This window comes from Liolophura sinensis, chromosome 7 (genome assembly GCF_032854445.1).
Source record: "Liolophura sinensis isolate JHLJ2023 chromosome 7, CUHK_Ljap_v2, whole genome shotgun sequence".
Taxonomy (NCBI): Eukaryota; Metazoa; Mollusca; class Polyplacophora; order Chitonida; family Chitonidae; genus Liolophura; species Liolophura sinensis.
The window spans coordinates 56,943,419-56,965,546 of NC_088301.1; the positions used below are offsets into that span (position 1 = coordinate 56,943,419).

The 22,128-nt window shown below is 37.6% G+C and overlaps 2 protein-coding genes across 4 annotated transcripts; one reads left to right on the plus strand and one right to left on the minus strand.

The window, feature by feature from the left end:
* Positions 1-11: 11 nt before the first annotated feature.
* Positions 12-12,482, minus strand: LOC135470163 (traB domain-containing protein-like). The gene is made up of 9 exons (XM_064748945.1): positions 12,461-12,482; positions 8,488-8,790; positions 7,540-7,778; positions 7,240-7,380; positions 6,456-6,566; positions 4,915-5,054; positions 4,460-4,632; positions 3,827-3,926; positions 12-3,323 (listed from the first exon to the last, which is right to left on the minus strand). The coding sequence occupies exons 2-9, from the start codon at positions 8,768-8,770 to the stop codon at positions 3,203-3,205; spliced, it is 1,308 nt and encodes a 435-aa protein (XP_064605015.1). The 5' UTR covers positions 8,771-8,790; positions 12,461-12,482; the 3' UTR covers positions 12-3,202.
* Positions 9,976-21,852, plus strand: LOC135470162 (uncharacterized). Of its 3 annotated transcripts, none has more exons than XM_064748943.1 (11): positions 9,976-10,025; positions 14,065-14,153; positions 14,434-14,559; positions 14,785-15,535; positions 15,955-16,130; positions 16,283-16,426; positions 16,743-16,989; positions 17,766-17,896; positions 18,210-18,352; positions 18,654-18,746; positions 19,243-21,852. In XM_064748943.1, exons 3-11 carry the CDS (start codon positions 14,461-14,463, stop codon positions 19,433-19,435), a joined length of 1,977 nt encoding a protein of 658 aa, XP_064605013.1. In that variant the 5' UTR covers positions 9,976-10,025; positions 14,065-14,153; positions 14,434-14,460; the 3' UTR covers positions 19,436-21,852. The 3 variants fall into 3 exon arrangements, with proteins under 3 accessions (XP_064605013.1, XP_064605012.1, XP_064605014.1); XM_064748942.1 differs by lacking the exon at positions 9,976-10,025 and adding an exon at positions 12,569-12,652; XM_064748944.1 differs by lacking the exon at positions 9,976-10,025 and adding an exon at positions 12,796-12,906.
* The last annotated feature ends 276 nt before the right edge of the window (positions 21,853-22,128 follow it).

Consider the following 22,128-nt stretch of genomic DNA (forward strand, 5'->3'; position numbering starts at 1 on the left):
TGATTAAGGCACATAGGATTTTATTTTGAAGGTCTAGTTATATAAATATTTTTTTTTCAACACAAAGTTAAAACACAAAAGAAAAACACATAAATTAATCTTTGAAATATTTGAAACCAAAAAACAAAGAAAAAATATAATGCAATTCTGTAACACACCTCAGGTAATAAATATATCCCTGAACCACATGAAAAAAGTGGTTTTATTGAAAACAATGCAATCAAGTTTTGTCACATATCTGACAATTTGGACTTTCAGTCCACTAAAGTTTTAACAAAATAGATGTGGTTGTGCAATGGTTTCTTTTTTTTTTTTTTTGACTCCTACCAGCCGAATCTAATTTTCATGTATAATTCCATGGGTTTTTCACAATAAAAGCTGCTGCTTATGTGTAGGTCTGCTTTCATAATTCAGGGGAGGGTGGGAGGAGTAGATCAGATATCTTTGATGACTTACCACATTTAACTATACAATCATTTGGGATTCATATGTCCCCAAAAAAAAAATTGAAGGGGAAAATAAATATAGATGAAAACTACTACATCTTTATTATCTTAAATAGTGAATTGTCCTAAATACTATGCAGACTTCCCCATGACCTTGCGTTTCTTTTGAGGAATATTACAGGAATGTTATTTGATCGGGACAGGTTATTTCATAATTTCTTTAAAGTTCACATGTGCCCCAAACTGAACATAACATTTAATCTTCAAAATAATGTTTTCAAATAGCATCTTAAGTTATACTTCACTGGTCTGACATAAGTGATTGACTGCACATTGATGACTTAGGTTAGTGCTCCCATACAGTTTGTTACACTTTCAAACAAGTGGACCCAAGATATCTCCCTCTTTTGACTATAAAATAAATAAAGCAAATGTTGTTCATCAACACTTTTTATCAGTATATATTTTACCTTCAGACAAGAACGTCACACTTGGATGCTCTACACAGAAGAGGTAGGCCTGCATAAATACAAGGAAACCCTGATAGAGTCAACCCTTTCCTCACAATCTTAAGGTACTCAGTTTAACAGAATCCATTACATATAGATGTGAATTTTCCTAGACGCTGAAATATGGCAATAAATATGCTCTCAATGGGAGTCAACACATTTCCCTTAACTTTACAGCATCATACAGGGTCCAGTACAGAGGTGTTTAAGAAGGACAAATAAGGTGATTATTTCAGTTTGGACTTGAACATCATGTACACAACATCAGCGTGTGTAAAACTTAGTGTACGTATAAAACAGACAACAAAAGCCAAAAAAAATATCCCCCAAAAAACAGTTCTAAGACTGAATGACTTGTGATGTTCTATATCTACATATATGATCAAATTACTTGAGATCTGCCAATCCATTACACTATGCAAAACATGCAAGCCTTGACCGAATAGATGCAAGCTAACATATGAACCGTTTCCTAAGGTCCTCTATTGAACCAGAAATTTGTCTTATTTTTTAGGATTTTCTCCATCATGTATCCATTTTTTACATGAATGCATACGTTACAAAAAAAAAAAAAAAGCTAAAGTCACAAACAACAATCTGAAACCAACATCCCCTCTCTGAATTACTCAAATGTCTTGAAAAACTAAACCCATCAAGCTAAATTGATAGACATAGTAACATCCTGCATGAACAGCTGCAAATCAATAGTAAATCATAGTGACATCTTCATAGATAGCATTATGCTCATTCATCACACATCATGCTAAGATTTATATCCCAATTGAATACAAAAATTCTCTTTTGTTACTTGCAAAAATAGAGATTCTTATCATAGCCAAATACCAAGATCAAGTTCCTGGTCTGGTCTCTGACAAACCGGTGCATGTTATAAGAATTAGTGTTTGTGCACGTAACTGTACAGTACAATCAGCTACGTATTGGAACCTGCTGTCCAACCACGACCCTAACCCTTCACTCCTGCAACCCCCATCTAAACGAAAAAGAATGACAAACCATTACACATGACATCTTTCATACAATGAAGTCAATGTGTCCCTTTAGAAATAATATATAATCACACTAAATAAACTAAAATAGTCATCATGCTCAAACAAATATTTAAACCAGCTTCACAAAATTTTCAATACATTTCATGCAGCACTCAAACTTCAGCAATGTAAAAAAGAAATTTCAAGTCTATAAATTTAGAAAACTGTTATAGTAAACAGTAGACATAATGCTTTTATCATATTTATGACATCTTTTGCTATCAAATCTTTATCACAAATATATTTGCATTCAGAACTTCAGAGAAGCACTTGAAATCCAATGCTATTTTAGTAAGGTATAAAACAAAAGGTACAACTCCTTTATATTTTATCTGACCACATAACTGGAAACCATAAGATTTGCAGACATCTGATTTCTTTAAACTTTCTATCAAACCAAGCTGGACAAAGAACATGTTCTATCACAATAAATTATGAATGATGGCCCATATTTTCTACACTAGAACATGAAACGATCAGTGTTTGGCTGTTTCTATGACTTGCCAGATGTGATAACAGGTAACCCCATTGAGTGAGGTAAACTGGATATATTACCATCACATGATTTATGACATTTACATTTACCAAGTGTTAATCATGTCGGCTCAAACTAAGTATCTGACAAGAGTAAAAGGTGGCTTCCACTCATATTTAGCCAGTTACAAGTACTTTCATAAACAAACAAGCAAAAAACAAACAATAAACAGACCACAAAAAAATTTCCAAAAGATTGCATAAGGAGATGACAAGTCTACAATGTATGTCATGCATAATGTATGTCATGACAAAAATGACGAAGGCTGACCCAAAATGTTTACAATGCACCATACTGTGCTGAAAAAGTTGCTGTGTGAATATTAACCAAGCTGTTGTATTGCAATTTGGGTTTAATAATAAATTAACTGTGAGACAGTGACTACAAATAGTGACTCACAAAATATCTCAATTGACTGCACATTTATAAGCTGGACCAGGTATCCTAGGGATACAAAAGACAGTTCATGGAAATACCATATCAAACATGCAAATGAACACAGCAGTTTCCCCGGAAACAATAAGTATAGATCAGAGACATTGTTTGTCATTGCAGCAGGGTGCAGAAGTGAGATATACCAGAAAATGGTGTGGTGCTTCACATTTCCTGTCTACTCACTGCAAGGAACATTAGATAATGTAATATCCCTATTTACACGTTTTATCACAATACGATATCTGCTGTCCATCGTATGAACCTGTAGCAACCGTAGGAGAGAATGCACACAAGACTGGCCCGGAATCCCCAGCGTAAAATATGACTGAATGATGAGGCCTCCGGAACACTGAAACCAGTCAAATGTAAAACTTGCTTACAATCCAGTAATTTTTATCCAAACAATACTTTAGGAACCATTGCAATCGTCAATTAAGGAAGTGGTTGACCATTTGATACATGTGAATGTACACTGGTACGATCAACCGCTTTAATAAACTACTTTTCAATTTTTGTACTTGTATTAAAAAAGAAAAAAAAAAAGAAACAATGTACAAAGGATAAAAAAAGAAAAAAAATGTGTTGCTGAAACACAATGCACACTTGGACTTTGACTTGACTGACTTCATGAGGGGCCCAGCTGCACACTTGGTCTTTGACCTGAAAGACTTCGTGTGGGGCCCAGTTGCACACTTGGACTTTGACCCGAATGACTTTGTGAGCTGCCCAGTTGCACACTTGGACTTTGACCCAGCTGACTTCATGTGGAGCCCTGGTGCACTCCTGGACATTGACCTGACTGACTCCATGTGGAGACCAGGTGCACACTTGACAACTTCACGGTGAACTCACCTCATAATTTCCCTGATGTTGTGCTCCTTGTCCCAGTTAGCCTTTATGCCAGGAACATGCCCAATGCCCACAACACCAACGACAATGGCTGGGACATAACCTTGAAGAGGTCACAAAACAAATCGTTCTTCATTAAAAATATATATATATCAGCATATATTCTGTATAAGTATATAATTTTAATATCAAGCTTGAGCTTACTACATGTTACGTTTAATCAGAAAGTTTAAATATGTATAATATAGAACATGTCATTGTTGACATACCTGTCTCGTTCAGAAAATTTTTTATTTGATACTATATGTACAACCCTATATTAATCTGACTATAATTTTTAAAATTTATACCTCCATATATACATGTAAGAAATCTTTCATTTGACTTTTATCATGATGATTCATCCAGTCATTTTTACATTTGTGAAGTGACTGCTGAGGCCCCTTAAATGTGTAGTATCATGCATTCGAAAAATTTTGTATTGCATCAGCAAATTAGGCAATGATCATGTCACATATCAATTGCTTTTATATGCATAATTTCCTTGGCTGTTGAATGAATACACTGTGCAGAAAATACAAATTCCTACTCAAATACAGAGTGAGTAGGAGTAGACACCCATTGGCGGTAATTCACCTGTGGGGGAGTCTGGATGTGGAATGGGCTGAGCTGCTAATCTCAGTGAGTTTGCAAGAAACATGTCCCTCTCTTGGACAAAAACCTGACTAAGGGCAGGGAACTCCCCTGTCATCTCCTTGAGCATTTGTTCCAGCAGATCTTTCTGCTTACACTTCTCAACTTCCTCTTTGCTGTAAAATATAATTACATCCAATAAAATATCCGTGATCAATCTATCTACAGATCAGATCTATATTAACATCTACATACATGTACAATCATAAATGCAAAAAATTTTTCTTTACCTCATGCCCGACAAGATAAATTTGAGAGATTTGAAATATTTCTTTTCTTTATTGTTACTGAAAATTTCCTCTGTTAAGTCACCTTGAGGAGAATTCTTTTGTGGCCTTTAGCAGTGCGCAACCCTAGTTAAAGAATTAAAGCATTATATTAACAATTACATGGTTTACCTGATGGGTTCTTTACTAGTTATCATATACCAGGCCAGTCGTAACTTCTGCCACCATGACAGAGACCCAAGGGCCCTCCTGAGGGTGATCTGGATTGGCCGATCGCCAAGTTGTATGCGACAACCAGGAATTTTCTGGGCCTGTTAAACAAGTAACAACATCTAAATTACTAAACAATACAGGTAAACTTTAATTATAGGTGGAATAAATAATGACATCACCTTTCTGCCAATGTGTTTAATGGTTGTTAAAAGATGCAGGGGTTGGACAGGAGATTTGTAGATTCATCTGCTCTCACTGTTTTGAGGTTGTAAAACCGTTAGCCCACACTAGTGTTTGTTGAAGACGCAAAGGCCACCACAGCCACTTGACATCATCTCAATCTAGGTCCCTACTGCATTAAGAAGTTATCGGTGATACAGAATGTCCATGTTTCCATCTACACCTAAGTAAAACAGGTCCATCACAAACATCTCATACTGGTCATGTAATGGTTGCGTGTGAGTACTTTGTCGAGCTTGGGCAGTGTAATGGTTGTCCAGGAGTACTTTGTGGAGCTTGGGAAGTGTAATGGTTGTCCAGGAGTACTTTGTGGAGCTTGGGCAGTGTAATGGTTGTCCAGGAGTACTTCGTGGAGTTTGGGCAGTGTAATGGTTGTCCAGGAGTACTTCGTGGAGCTTGGGCAGTGTAATGGTTGTCCAGGAGTACTTCGTGGAGTTTGGGCAGTGTAATGGTTGTCCAGGAGTACTTCGTGGAGTTTGGGCAGTGTAATGGTTGTCCAGGAGTACTTCGTGGAGCTTGGGCAGTGTAATGGTTGTCCAGGAGTACTTTGTGGAGCTTGGGAAGTGTAATGGTTGTCCAGGAGTACTTTGTGGAGCTTGGGCAGTGTAATGGTTGCCCAGGAGTACTTCATGGAGTTTGGGCAGTGTAATGGTTGTCCAGGAGTACTTCGTGGAGCTCGGGCAGTGTAATGGTTGTCCAAGAGTACTTCGTGGAGCTTGGGCAGTGTAATGGTTGTCCAAGAGTACTTTGTGGAGCTTGGGCAGTGTAATGGTTGTTCAAGAGTACTTCGTGGAGCTTGGGCAGTGTAATGGTTGTCCAGGAGTACTTCATGGAGCTTGGGCAGTGTAATGGTTGTCCAAGAGTACTTTGTGGAGCTTATTCAGTGTAATGATTGTAATGGAGCAGTTTGAGCAGTTTGCATCTGCTTAAGAAGTACCTTGTGGGGCTTGCATCTGAGTAAGGAGTACCTTGTGGAACTCAGCTCTGCATAAGCAGTACTTTGTGAGGCTGACCTCTGTGTAAGGGGCATTTTGTGAGGCTTAGTTCTGTGTAAAAAGTACTTTTTGGAGTTTACCTCTGTGTAGGGAGTACATTGGAAAGCTTACCACCATGTAAGGAGTACTTTGTGGAGCTGATATTTGTAAAAAGTACTTTGGAAACCTTACCTCCATGTATGGAGTACTTTGTGGAGCTGACCTCTGTGTAAGGAGTACTTTATGGAGCTTACCTCTGTGTAAGGAGTGCTTTGTGGAGCTTACCTCTGTGAATGCCTTTCGGAATTCCCCACCTGGGGCCATCCCCAGCTGTTTGGTCAGGTGTGCAGACATACTCAGCAGTAACAAGTGCATAATACCCTGAACTAAACCACTCTGTAACAATAATCAGTAAAAACATTTTCAATGAAACCATGGGTATCATCACATAGCTTCAAAACCAAAAATACATCTGATTTTCAAATGCAGCAAACTTCCAGTTTAAGACTGTTTATGGTGTTATAATCAGCACTGTTGTTATAAAGAACAAGGCTATCCTGAATTCCAAACAATTTGATCTCATTCAACTAAACTTTCACCAGATGGGATAAAATACAGGCTCAGTAAGTGGAAAAACTGTAAAGGGGTGTGGATCAAAATTTTAACAACTATAGGTATGTGTTAAAATGACGTTTTAACAGATTTTTGTCAGCTTTATCTGTGAAGCCTAATCACAACTTGGATTATGTTTGAATTTGATACATTTCCCACTAAAGTGGTATCCCAAAATAACACATGTATATATGTTTGCACACAACATGACATATGGTACCTTGAATAACAGTGTCAAGTCTATAAGCATAAAGGGGCACCTCATATTTAAACCAAGAAGTATAAAACTCAGTACAGTCAGACACAAATAACAGTTGTATGTGTAATTAGTGCTTCAGTCGCAGGTTTACCTGTTTAGTATTCAGTCGCAGGTTTACCTGTTTGATACTCAGTCGCAGGTTTACCTGTTTGATGCTCATTTGCAGGTTTACCTGTTAATGCTCAGTCACAGGTTTACCTGTTTAATGGCAGTCTTGATTTTATCCATGTTAATGTTCCTAGCCTCCGCCAGTAAAGTCTCTTCATCAAGTTGCAGAATATTGACCCGACTGTTACACAGTTCTACCATTACCACATCAGGCTGTGTTGCGGAAATTACCTGAAAGAGGGGAAAAAAAAACTTAGTGCATACTAAATTAGTGGTGACATTTTTTCCATAAGTACGCTACAAACAAAAATGCTGGTTAAATGTTCCAAAGTGTCATTTGAAAGTCTTCCAACATACACACTTAAGACATGTCACACATATGTTTCATACCTGTGCAACATCCTGTTGACTCTCCAGACTGAAGTGAGCAGTGCCAACCACATACACCTTACTGCCATGGTCAGTCTCCAGTGTAGTGACGGTCTCAGGTAATTGTGGGTTAGACTGTCGTCTCATTCGCAAACTTGGGTAAAGCTCAGCATTGTCTTCTACATCAGACTCTTCCCCACTGTTATCATAATCATCTTCATCATCTTCTTCAAAGTCATCACTGTACTCATATTCCTCATCTAAAAGCAATGAAACACAGAAGCCTCCGTGAAATGTATATAGTACAAGTATGTAAACATGCCTGATACCCACAACTCAATTTCCATGTGCTCAGGATCGTTCACCAGGTCCATGAAAACAAAGCACCAGCAAACCACATCATTATTCAGAAACAGCCTTAGCTTGCTCACAAGATATAAGATCAAGAAAGATGTACAGTATACTGCACTGTATGCACTAATGCCAGTGTTATCAAACTAAAACCTGTTCTCTTTTTTTATCAGAAAATGTGTTTCCACAAAGCAGTGAGTAAAGTCTACTAAAAGTACTTAATACACATCTCTGGGAGAGTTACTCTAACTGTTTAGAGTAAGAACCATATTACCCAGTCTTACCCAAGATTTGAGTTTAAAACAAAATAGTACAGGCCCTTTAATAAATAAAGCGGGTAACTCCTTTATCTAAATTTAATGCAAGTGCCAATGGGCACAGATATCACTGATTGTGGGTGTGTTCAACCTAGGGACCATCACCACTTCTAGTATTATACCCTAGTACTTTGGCTTAACAGACATTTTCTACAAATATCGCTTTCATGCATCAGCATGATTGCAACACTGAATTAAATAAGATGACAGTAAACCAGGTATGTAATGTTCAATGTAGATACTGATACTGTATGTATACATGAGTGCCTTCATAAAAAATCTTTCTGACTAGATACCATACCTATTTCTTTTTGCTTTTCCTCTGCTGTCAAGAGCATGGCAGGTCCACCAGTGTTAGAATTATCTTCCTTGTCACCTATATTTATTTGGGCCCTTGTCTTCATCTCCTGAGTTTCTTCCTTATGATCAGTCATAGGTAGAGTCATTTGGCCAATATTGTTCTGGCTTGATGCCTGGTGACCTCCCTTTGTAGGAGGCTTTTCTTCAGCACTTTTCAACACTGTGCTTTGACTGTTCAAGGATACATTTACATCTCCACTTGTGTTCAAAACAGACCCATTCATGCCTGGGTGGTGATGCAGACCTGTTGGGCAAATTACACAGACAGGTGAAATTCAAACTAATAGAAAGGATATTTAATGACTAAATTGCATGCAGCGACGGGTATGTGTCCTCAGGGTAAGCGACTGACAGCACCTCTACCAAACTCTATCAAATTAAATCAGTAGAAATTAAAATATATTACTTGTGAAGAAATTAATTTCTTGTTGCATGTATTGAAGTCCTAATTTAAAGCATTGGAGTCAAACAATAAGACATACCTTGTTGCCTGAAAACATTTATATGAATGTGCAGGTTTCTGTTCAATGTGTGTACACTTGTGTATAATGTCTTAGGTATTCACAGGCACGTGTGTCAAAAAAAAAAAAAAAAAATCATGAGTCTGGTTCAACACCTGACTGCACATGACAACTACAGTAGTGTAGAAGGAAGTTAATGTTAATCCAATTATGGTCAAAAACAAGTAGAGTATTACATGATGTACACTTACATTTCTCTTCCAGATGAAATGAGCTTCAGCAAAACTTGTTAATGTAGATAGCTATTATTATTATCAGTATTGATAAAAGCAGGTTATACATGGGAATTATGTCATGCTATAAAGTCTTTTCAAACACCTGTATAAGGTAAATGCTCAGTAGCATGAATGTGCCTCTCCCAGTGGTCTCAGATATTAAGTGGCTGTCTCTATGTAGATGGCGACCTACTTAAAACTCTCCTGCTGAGTGCTAATGGATATTCCCCAGATCAGTCAACCATGGCCAGATATATCTACCTTTATAGAGGCCTTACCGGTGATCAGGTACATACTGCCCTGCTATCTTTGGCAAGGAAATTAATCCTTACACAACAAGCTGTACACCCTTTGACCTGTTTGTCTAAATCATCTATGGGATCATAAACCAACAGATAGATCCATGGCTTCTGTTGCATGCTGTACAAAGTAACTGTGTACACTGGGGTATATGTAACTGTAAAATATAGTACTTGAAAACATTATATAAATATCAACTCCATATAGGTAGGCATAGCATTTGTTTAGACACAGACACATTTATAGTGCAGACTTAACATATACACATGTAGCTCTAGCACACCCACCTATCTGTACATCCGTATGACACTTCAAGTCACACAACCTTATTACCAGTTGAGTAAACAGCTAACCAGCCATAAAGTCAGGCTCAATAGAGCCTAGAACACTACACTTGAATGTTCCATTAATGTGAGTGGTGACCTTACCGAGACTTATTTCATGTAAGCTATTTGTTAGTACAACTAGTACCCACAAGGTTAATGTCTTAGGAACAGGCAGCATTTTTACTTTTTTAGAACTAAAAAAATCATTACACAATTACAACTGATGACACTTGCTGCAATGATTGCCTAATTTATGTCTGATTTGAGAAGAGGAAAGAGCATGACCTCCAACATATCCAGACAGCACAGGTATTCTCAGCCATTGTCTCAGCAAATTAACAGCACAAATAACTTGTTTTATGTACTAGACTCTATAATTAAAGGAAATAGTTAAAGTGACATATCAAAAACAGACAGCTAACCTAAAATTGTTATTGCAATACGTCTCAATGTCTTTCATTTTTTCATATAATGCCTTCAACCTCATATGACATGCACTCTTTTGAATCTCTTCACTGTATGTGCAGGATACATGTTACATGTATAAGAATGTTCTTAATGACATCTATAGGTGGTTTCATATTTACAAACAGGATTTCTATGGTGGGAAAATTTTTGTAAAGAGCCTATAAACTAACTGATAACCTTCTGATAATACCATTAAACAGTAAAACAGGAAAGGAAATCTGTTCAGTAAAAATCAGTAGGATATAATAGGTTAAATCCTGTTTTACCACTATACTTTACATGACCTCAGAATCAGGACAAATGAGTAAGTTAAGTCATGGACAAAATTTTAGGTCATTAATGGTACATACATAAAGTTCTGTGAACAAAGGATATGAAAACTGGATGTCCTTTAATGTGAACCTTAGAGCTACAAGGTAAGGTTGTGCCACCCTAGTAAGGTTTTTTTACTGTGTATTTGACACACAAGCCACACAATACACATCCCAATATACAGATAGACTGATGCAAATATACTGATGTAAGGACAATGCATGTTTTCAGAAATGTTTTTTTAATTATTTGGTTTGTGTTTAACATCACACTGAAGAATGTCTGAGCATGTTGTAAATGAACGAAATATACAATTACTACAAATATATTACAATGTGTGCATGTGCTCCAGGTCATCTACCATCTTGTAAGGTTAGTTTACTTTGTAAGAGCTTGTTGCTAACATACTACATAAATAAATGTTATAATTTTATGCAAGAATATCTGTTATTCTCACCTTTCCCACATAAAGTGAAAGAGTGGAGTAGAAATAAATTCAGTCTTGGTTGAAATTTATTTCCTTTCTCCTCTACACGAAGTCCACTTTACTGGAAATTAATACATTGCTATACATACTCATGTGTTGTCAAGTACAACGAGGAAATGAAAAATAAAAGCTTTCTTGTTCAAAATGAATTCACAGCTGTAAAATACCGATATACATAACATTTATGTGTAACTTTTGTCTCAACTGACTGGTCCTGTGCAACACAATCTCAGTATGATTATCTTATGCTACAATCAAATACAACAACTCAAATGATTCCCAGGTCATGATTATTCAACAATAAATTATTACTCGAAATAAACACTCATGCATACCTAACTTATAGTGTTATTCGTTAATTGAGTCAGCCACATAACATACCAAGGTATAACTGTTATGATTGAAGGGTGTTAGTATATGTATTATCTCTTATAACATTTATGTCAGTTCTTATAAAATTTTTCAGCAGCTGCCATAAGAACTCTAAAGATAAATAATCATAATAAATGTAGATGGCTCTTGCATACTGTCATACAAATACAGTAATCAACATGCTTTGCTTTTGCAATCAAGGCTTAAATACATTATGGCATATCCATGAGATCATAAGTTTGCAATAATATATATTATAATAATAATAGACAGCTTTACACATGCCCATCTCAAATAACTACTCATAAAGGTATCACATTTTAGGCAAAAATCTCCTCTTTTCTCAACATAAATACAATGCAAATGTAGATCTAACTTAGAGAAGAAGTCATGTACAGGTGCCCTCAATCACCCATTCACACAATGTCGGCAGACAAGTTATGTAACTTGTTAAGAAGACCATGTCATTCAAATAGTACATGTATTCAATCATAGCTCACGAAAAAACAAACTGCACTCCGCCATATGGTAAACTGCTACTACATACGCTTCACATGGACCACAAATTAAACTGAATAGCTCCAGTTACATCATGTTATTTCAACCAACATTTCAAGTTGTGTTCAAGTTTTTAATAACTTTGTAGATCACTCTACGCATCGTAACTTGTGAATTAAAATGTCATGGATTATCTGTTGAGCCCTTGTCGTCACCCAGACTGACATCGTCTATGTTAAGAGTTGTGCTCAAAAACGTGCTTAGAGACGGCATGGGCGACTCGTCTGCTATAGGGAAACAAACATATTCATTATCGTAACAAATCGATTTTCTAACTGATCCCTACGTGGGCGACCCTTAATCCAAGCGTCTGGTCGTCTGACATCCAACTAGGATTGATTTGTCAACACTTTACCTGACTTACTAGTAGGGGCTGATATCTCACCAGGTTGTCTCGCTGCCATTCCAACACAACTAGCATGTGTACACAAGTACTGATGACGTAAAGCACATGTCGTGTTGGACGAGAGCCGCATAGTGCACCTGACATATCGGCTGCTCTACTGCCAGATTAGAAGAAAACGCATTGGCATGCTCTGGAAATCATGTAAGCAATTCCATGTATTGTAACGACTAAAGTCGGTTCTTTGACAGACCTAACTGCAAGGAAAATCACGCATCTGTCGCTTCACAACAACAACAACCCCATGTCAACTCTAACAGTAACAGGTGCACGAACGTGAAAGTTTCCGATTATGAATCATTGAATGAGACGGAAGATTTAGCAGCATCGGTGACGGGTCAAGATTGCATGGTCTTGGAACTATAAGATAACGACGTCAAACAGTAACAGTCCCAGTAGTAAGTGGTTCCTGACTTGTCAGAGTTTCGTGGTGAATCACGGTGTTCCACGAGATGTCCAAACGTCAAACCCCAATATATACATGTACATACATAGGTCATTGAAGGCATGCAAGTATCTGCAATAATGTTATTTATTCGATCGTTATAGTTATTTCTTTTATAGCATGTGCTTATAATGTATTTTGTTTTTGTTGCCAAGACACGCACTACTGGTAGGGGTATTAACTAATTGAGTTTGTTAGAGTTACACTTATAGGCAAAAACTTTCGAGAATCTGTGATAACCTTTGCTGCTAAGTTTGTCCGATTTATTGATTTATTTGATTGGTGTTCTATGCCGTGTTCAAGAATACTTCATGTATATGACGGCAGCCAGCATTATGGTAAGAGTAAAGCAGGCAGAGCCCAGGGGAAACTCATGACCATCTGTAGGTTACTGGCAGATCTTCCCACGTATGGCTAAGCATGTGTGGTTCAAGGCCACAACATTTGTTACTGCTAAGGTCAACCATTGGACAATATCAAGTGATACATATGTACATGTACAGTGTAATGACTGAATTGGCAGTACCAGTACATGATATATTTGACATTTTTGATTTTAGTATGCTGTGTTAGTTTGGTTCCTTTCATATCAGTCTACATATTTTAAGAGACGATTGACTAAAACCTGTTTGGAGTTTTTTTTTGCCTGAGTCTGTGGACATCCAGGTAAAATTTACTGGGTGTCTGTAACCCATTAATTTACCACTGCTGTCCAGTAATGAGGAACTGAACAGTGACTCTGGTATTATAATGTAAATGGTACAGTTAACAAAAATGAATGTTCCTTGTTTAACACAAAGGTTTATAACATTTTAGGGGGTCTCCATGGCTGAGGGGGTTAGCATACCAGCACAGTGTAATTATCCAGAAGTCTCCCACCAATGCGGTTGTTGTGAGTTCAAGTCTAGCTCATGCTGGCTTCCTCTCTGTCCGTACATGGGAAGGCCTGTAAGCAACCTGCGGATGGTTGTGAGTTTCCCCATGGGCTCTATCTGGTTCCCTCCCACCATAATGCTGGCTGCCATCATATATATGAAATATTTTTGAGTATGGCATAAAGCATTTGTCAACGAAATAAATAAATAAATAAATATATATAATATTTTATCAGGTGATGCAGAATAAAAGCAAAGTAAAGATCAGTCTATGATGGTGGAGGGCAATTATATTTGGAGTCCATTTGATCACAAGGGAAATCAGGTAAGTTTACCAAGAGTACTTAGTTATTTTTAATGATATGGATATACATGTACTTGATGGATCTTCAAAAATGTGCCTTACATCCATTCATTGTGAAAAACTATTGTGTATTCATATTGTGTAAATGTTGACTAATTTAAATGTACAGGGAAGTTTGCAAACATATGTAATCTTAGTCATACTATTTATTACATTCACTGTTTCCCATGAGTATATTTGATCAGAAGTTATTTACCTATTTATACGAATCTGTCATCTGTTGAATGCTGGTTATCTGTAGTGATCCCAGACACAGGTCATCATCATCATGGGTAATGTTGAGGTCCATGACCTGGCTCCAGTGCGTGCTGATGAGAGAAAAGAGCTGAACCTGAGTAGGAGAGTAAATTACAAACAGTACTTAAAGGTAGGTCCTGTGTATTACAAGTTTGTATCCATTTGTATACAAACTGAAAATTCCTGTCATAAACTGTAATGTAGAAAAATGTTTATATTTTCAGTTTATGAATTTGCCCTATGTTCAACATAAATCTCTTCAAGTCATGTGATTAATACACTAATGCGACTCTAATGACTCAATATACTAATAAAGGTTGAATAGTCAAAAGTTTGACATCGTTTTCCTTTACAGCACATGAATGGCACCACCCATGACAGGTGTCTGACAGAAATTCCATGGGGCATACGTGATGCCATTTCATTGTATGAAAGGATGGATGCCTCATTTAATGCCATTCAAGACTTACCTGTTGAAATCCCTCTTCGTCTCCCACACCTTAACTTCTTGGATCTCAGCCACAACAGACTGACAAGCTTGCCAGAGAGCTTTGGGCTTCTTTTTCACCTGAAGACCTTACTGCTGAAGCACAATCATCTGTCCAAACTCCCAAACTCGTTTACTCACTTGGTCAAACTAGAGAAGGTTGACTTGTCCAATAATGGGTTGAGGGAACTCCCAGAGGCAGTGGGTGAGATGGAGTCTCTGTCAAAATTAAATGTTGCCTATAATAAGCTGAAAACATTGCCTCCTTCATTAGGACAAAGTGAAGTGCTCTTAGTTCTGTTAGCTAATAACAACAGACTTGAAAGCCCTTCTCAGAGCCTCTGTGATGAGGGTTCAGATGTCACAATAGACTTTCTAAAGAAACAGTGGAAAGTTTCTACTAACTACAAACCCAAGTCACCAAAGACATCTAACGAGTTTCCAAGGCAACGTGGCAATCAGTTGAACAGTTCTGTGTCTAATCCTCATTCTGCCCATGCCCAGTATATCCAGAGTCAAACGCATACAACTAATACTCCTAGTCGAATCAAAACCCCTTTGTTACCTCCCTTGGATGCTAGTCGCCTTCAATCAGATGATCTCAGAGACAAAATCATAGGTGAGTACAGCTTATGATAAATTTGATAGTTATGTAGTGAATTTGGTCTCACCACAGCTGCTCAGACCTCAGGTCTCAGTCTTGAATACAGCTGTTGCCAATTTACTTGCGATCCAGTTCAGGAGATTTACCTTATACCTGGCAAATGGCAGTAGATTACACTTTGCACCCTCCTTTTCTTTACCAGCAAACCTGATAACAAGGTTATAAGTGAAAATTCTTGAGAAAAAACAAATGAAATAAATTAAGAGCTGCTTTTTGCTCAGTGTGATACCTTAAAACAATACATTAATGTTTGAATTTGTATCCCAAAATGTCTCTCAAGAATTAAGTTTTTTTGAATATTGTTAATGTTATTAATTGATGTCTTGCCTCATATGAGCGATTTCACTAAGCTGACCACTGTGTTATACGCGCAGGGATGCTGTATGGAGCGGCCATTGGAGACGCCCTGGGCATAGCCACAAGGTGGATGTCACCGGATGAATGTAACTTCCACTATGTGGCTGAATGTTTGTCTTACTCTGACATTGTTCAGGATGAACATAGAGTCCGGTGGAAGAAGGGAGATTGGACAGACAATATGGACCAGCTGGTATTTCACTTCATGCTTTACATGTTACTATAATTTTAAGATAATGTTCTGATGATGAAACACACTATACATAATTGTACATTTACAGAATTACAAGATCTGTCCTGTGAGATCATAGATCTAGTAGTGTGATATTTTTGTTAACATTTCAGATCCTGGTGCTTGATTGTATCCTGGCATGGGCTGGTGTCGTGGATGAGCTAGATTTTGCCCAGAGGCTCTGCAATTGGGTCAAACATGGCTTTCCTGAGCTTGGAGACTCTGAGGGACACATGCACAGTCCAACAATTGAAAAGGTGGGAATGAAGGCCCACAAACAATACTCCGTCTTCCAGATTTCAAAGATTTCAATGAGTACATTTCTATCCTGCATTAAGACACGAAGATTTTCTGATGAATTTATGATTATGTTTGACACATTACCTACTTTAAGTAGGTTTCTGACTTAATCATCTCAGGTGTCTGGTGATTTGATGAGTCTGTGATATCTTCTGACAATTTTCATATTTTTCCAGGGTGGGGAGTGGAATGTATTAGGTATTTTTTTAAGTGTTTCTACTGGATACTAGAGCAAATGTTACTAATAGCCGTGTTGTGTTTGTTTATTGGCAGGTTCTGGCTGAAGTAGACTTTCTAAAGGACCCACACACAGCTGCAGCTAGAGTAATCTCCCAGTACTCCACTGTCTCACCCTGCAAAGCTCCCACTGGCATTGACCATGTCAACAACAATGGAGACGTACATGCAAATGGTGACAACTCAGTCCAGCATAATCCAACAAAATCTTTGCTTAAGGTAGAAACAGTGATTGATGACATTGGAACTGACAATGGTTCACTGGCACGTTGTCTCATTTTGGGTAAGGACAAATTTTTTCTGCATTCAGATGTACATGTATATGCTGTACTCCCATTATGTTCTCTTCTGTAATGGATGGGGACATAAATCACATGCTTAAAACCTTTATCAGTTGACCAGTGAGATTGCATTTTGGAATCCAGGGGCCGGTTTCATGAAGCTTGATTAGTGTTAAGTTGCCCTTAGCTAAGTGCAGTCTGCATCTCCACAACATACATTATCATGGTAGTTAAGGGCTTACTTAGTTAAGTTAGCGTCATGAAACCGGACCCAGGTCTCGCTGACTCTGGCTCTGAGACTTTTATGGCCAGAAGTCAAGCAAGTGGTGATACACAGCACCACACCAGGTACACCAGAAGAAGCTGAGATTTGAACCTGTTACCTGGGGAGTTTATAGTGCACTGGCATTGAAAATCAGGGGCTTGATCAGCTGAATAGCTTGGGTACTCTTTTTATTCACAAAGCTATCAGTCTATTTTCATATATCCGGCATGCAGATAACACAAAAGTGTGAAAATTGTTCATATGACCCCAATCTTCTGATCCATAAACCTTTTTGACAGGTTCTCAAATGCGCTAGATCAGGCCCTGAAAATAATTAGTCTGCACAATATCCACATTATCATATTATATTTGTCATAGTAAGTACAGTTATATCATACATGATTCACATATTTGGGTCAAAATTGTGTAAAATAGTTGGACAGGTTTTACTGATGAGTAGCAGTGTATCCTTTATCTCTCACTGACATGCCCTTGTCATTTGGTCATTGCCAGGTATTCCATACTTTCATGAGATATCAGAGGTAGAAAGCAATGCTGGTAGAATTTGTAGGGCAACTCATAATGATCCCAGATGTGTTGCCAGCTGTGTCCTCATCTCCGTAGTGATTTCTTTAATTCTGCAGGTAAGTCACAAATTAATATTATATTAGAGCAATTTTCAATTTAGCATTAATGTTGAAGTGTGAGATGATTATATGCTTCACAAGAATCTGTGCTGATTTCTTTCATACCTCTTAGTAATAAATTCCTTATTTCTTTTGGAGATTTCTGAATGAATATCATGATTTCTCCTTTTTAAACCCATACACAAAACTATTTCAGAACAAGATATATAATATATTCTTAAATATGACATAAGGTGTCTGCCAAATCTGTATTATACAGAAATACATGTGTATATAAAGCATTAAGTCTGCTAGGGAGTGTCTTCTGCAGGGCCGACATGATCTCCACTGCCCGGATTCTGTGGAAGATCTGTTACAGACTGCTATTGGGAAGGCAAAAAAACACCTAACAGATGTCAGTGAAAAGCAGAAGAAAGAGTTCATGACTGCTGTCAACCTGTGTCATCTGGAAAAGTAGGTTGTTTCTGCATAATTGGTGTAGGTCATATACCACACATAAAAGTGTATTCTTTTATTGTAATCTAAAAAATGTAGGCCTATAAGAGAATGTGATACCAATATGAGAATGCAACCCACAGAGCTATGATGCTGTTGGAACGCATAACAAAACCGTTTTGTAAGTGATGGATGATACATGTAGCTGTGGCAGTTGTGTATGTAATATCACATCTTTGTGATGCATGTCTGATTTAGGCCTACAGTAGGATCTATAACCTCAGTGTCATGTCCGTGTATATAATGTTCTCTGTTGCAGTCTGAAACCTCGTGAGAAAGGGAAGGCCACACATGTCCTCAAGGCTCTGTCAGCAGGGCTCATAGTGCTCAGAGAAACCTCCATGGATTTCAAGTAAGTCCGCATGTTTACCAGAATTCAGGTCACACTTATGGGTGAGTGAGTGAGTGCTTGGGGTTTAACGTCGTGCCACACTTGTGAATAGTGCACCTGATGCTTGCACAGAGGAATTGTAAGCCTAAGTAGATTGTAAATCACTGAGATTTCAGTCGTAGCCTTAGCTTACAATCGACGCCGTCTTGCACGAATGGATTTTAAGCTGGAACAGTTGTAAGTTACCATCAGAAATTGCAATAAGGTTGACCCTGTTATAAATATTTACAGTTGCCCCAAAATGAACGCTAAGCGCAAATACTTGATTTATAGGTAGACTGTTAATGCATTTTGACTCAGTTTGCAATTGTCTCAAAAAGATGTTACAAGCATTTCTCACGTGTTGTTGTTGCTATCTGCTTTTTTGAAAATAAAGGGAAGACAAATTATTGACAGTATACAGTGTTTATAAAACCTAATGCTAATCTGTTGTACTTTCCTTTGTATCTTTTATTAGGACTGCTGTCACCAAGCTTGTCATGAGTGCAGGAGACAGTTGCTCTAATGCCTGTGTCGCAGGTGCCCTTTTGGGATGCAAAGTAGGGTATGCTCATCTGCCACGAGCATGGGTGGAAGGCCTAAGGAAGCGACAGGTGGACTGGCTGAACATTAAAATTAACCTTATGTTGGACATGATGGGAATACCTTAACAAACTATTTGTTTGGATTAGGTTGTGCATGTTATTAATGCAAAAGGGGTGTTGAAATCTGTACTGCTTAACATACCAACTGGTGATATGCTTGTCTCCTGTTGACAGAAACAGAAGTTCTATAGAGATCAGGAGTTCTACATATACCAAGGAGGGAGTCAAATCAGGGACTTTAAAAATGGTACATCTGGCTGGCAAACTTCGCACTCAGCAGTTGGGAATGTAAGGGTGAAGTGTGTATGTGGTCTTGGCTTGGTGCTTTAGTGAAGCAGTAATATTTATACGAGGGCAATCAGATTGCCTTCTTACATGTACATTGAAAATAATATTGACCAAACAGACAAAAACTTCCCTTGATATTAAGAACAAATTTAACAGTACCACTACAGAACAAGTAGTTGTAATCCATTTTCCGGTATCAAATTAAACTGCCAACAGACTTCTACAGAAAGCTGGCACTGCAAAGGGTTCATATATGTGTTCATATGAGGTAAGACATGTTTCATTTCTTTTTCTGATTTGTGGGCAGCTCTGACAAATACATGTACACACTACACATTCATCTGTAAAGTATGGATATGTACATTATAAATAGATTTTGGCAGCTTTGTGAAAAGCATCAGTGTTAATAGAATGACTAATGTAATATATACTAGTATATAATGTATATATTGCCAAAGAGCTCCCTGTTGAGTATGTCGATGTTGACAAATCAAAGAAACTGTTCCTGTTAAGGACCAAAATTTATTTCAGATCTTTTTTATTTTTTTGGCATTGGAGAGAAAGGGAGTTTTGGAGGGGGGAGAGTAGGGGTATGTAGATATTTATTTATGTATAACAGACTGTAGCTCTTTATTTGAGCAAAATTTCATGAGTATGTGTTTGTAAATGGAGTGATTGCTTACGTTCATACGAAAGGTACTATTTCATTCAAATTGTTTATAAATCAGTGATTATGATTTTTCATTATGTGTTATCTGAATTAATGCAAATATTTAAAGGATGCATGTTGTTCCTGTTTCATAGTACAAGGTACAAATATGTTAATCTACTGCATTTATAGCATCTTTTCAAATGTGTCGAAGTATTCAATATTATTTATTGCTGGTTTATATCTAAACACATTAAGTAAAATGGTCTGTGTATTCATTGTTAAGGACATTGCATGGTGGAATCATGATAATAATGGCGTGTTTTATTTTACCTTATTTCATAACGTTCATATGTAAATTTATTAATTTATTAGGTGGTTATATGTTTTCAGGTAGCCTATTCAACAGAGAAAAAAACGTGGACTGCAATATTTGTAGGTTAGATTAGTATATGTGAAACAATTGTTGTTTTCTTTACCTAGTGAAAAATCCTTACTAAGGAGAGTGTACTTGAATAGTGAAAGCAACATTTCATGTTGGGAATGCAGTATTCTTTCAGGATTGCACAATTCTGAAGGCAACTATTACAGTCTCTACCAGACTTCTGCAGATTTGAGGCAAATTCAGATTGATAATGTTTGCCATCGCCTTGTCCCCATTTCACATAGTGTAGGTAGCGCTACATTAATGTAATTACCATGGCGACGAAATAGCCACAGCGCTGATCGCCATGGAAGTTACGTGCGCTTTGTGAAACGGGGCCAAGTTAGCGTGCTGAATGGTAGAGACCATTCTTACTCGGGGTGTTACCCTTCAGGCATTACTTTTACAGCTTTTCACTGCCTGGATTCGTCATAGTCCAAAAGTGATATACCATTTTGGTCAGTAATCAAAAAATTTTCTGTTTTTATATTGTGGTAGGTATCTTGCTGGTCTGCACTTCTGGTAGTTGTGAAATCGTGTGATCTTAAATATAGAAGTAGTCTTGGTGTCTTGTCCTTGTTGTAATTTGTGTGTAAAGGTAAACATTTGACTAGAAATTCCACACCAGTACAGAGGTTTATACGAGGTTATTTCTCAATGATGCCCTATTTGCCTAGGTTAGTAAATACGTTTCTAACCATTTTCTATGTGGAACATCATAACAATTTTATAACAGTATGATGTTTTCATGTTCCTAGTTCAGAACAGTCAAAGCAGCTACTGTGTTTTTTTAATGATTTTAATCAAAATGGTTGCAAATTTTTCTTCATGCTCCTGGATTCCTAGAACTCACTCTCAGTACTAGTTATTACCTTATGGTGCACAATAAGAACTGGTCATAAAGGAAATTGTTAGCATGGCATGATCAGCTTAGCCCAATATGTACCTGTAAAGTTTATGGAAAAATGTCGTTTATTCATTGTTTCATTCAGTGGCTTTAATTGTAGCAATGTAATGCCCTTCTGTTGCAGTCCAGTCCAGTCCGGAAATTGCACATATCTGCCATAGGTAACCACATTTTGCTATCAATGATCGCCTTCAAGACAAGACAAATCAACTTGTACAGTCTTCAGAATTTCTTGAATATGTGTTCATTAATCTTAGTAGTGGTTTTCCAGTTGTGAGCCCTGAGTCTTTCTGTGGTTTCCCCACTGCTAGGCAAAATTGTCTCAGTGGTGAGCAAGTGTTTGGCAGTGGTTTCGCGGTGGTGAGCAAGAGTGTTTCAGTGGTTTCCCAGTAGCGAGAAGGAGTTTGGCTGTCGTTTCCCAATCGTGAACAAGTGTGTCTCACTTGTCATGAATGTCTGTCATTGGTTTCCCAGCAGTGAATAAAAGTCAG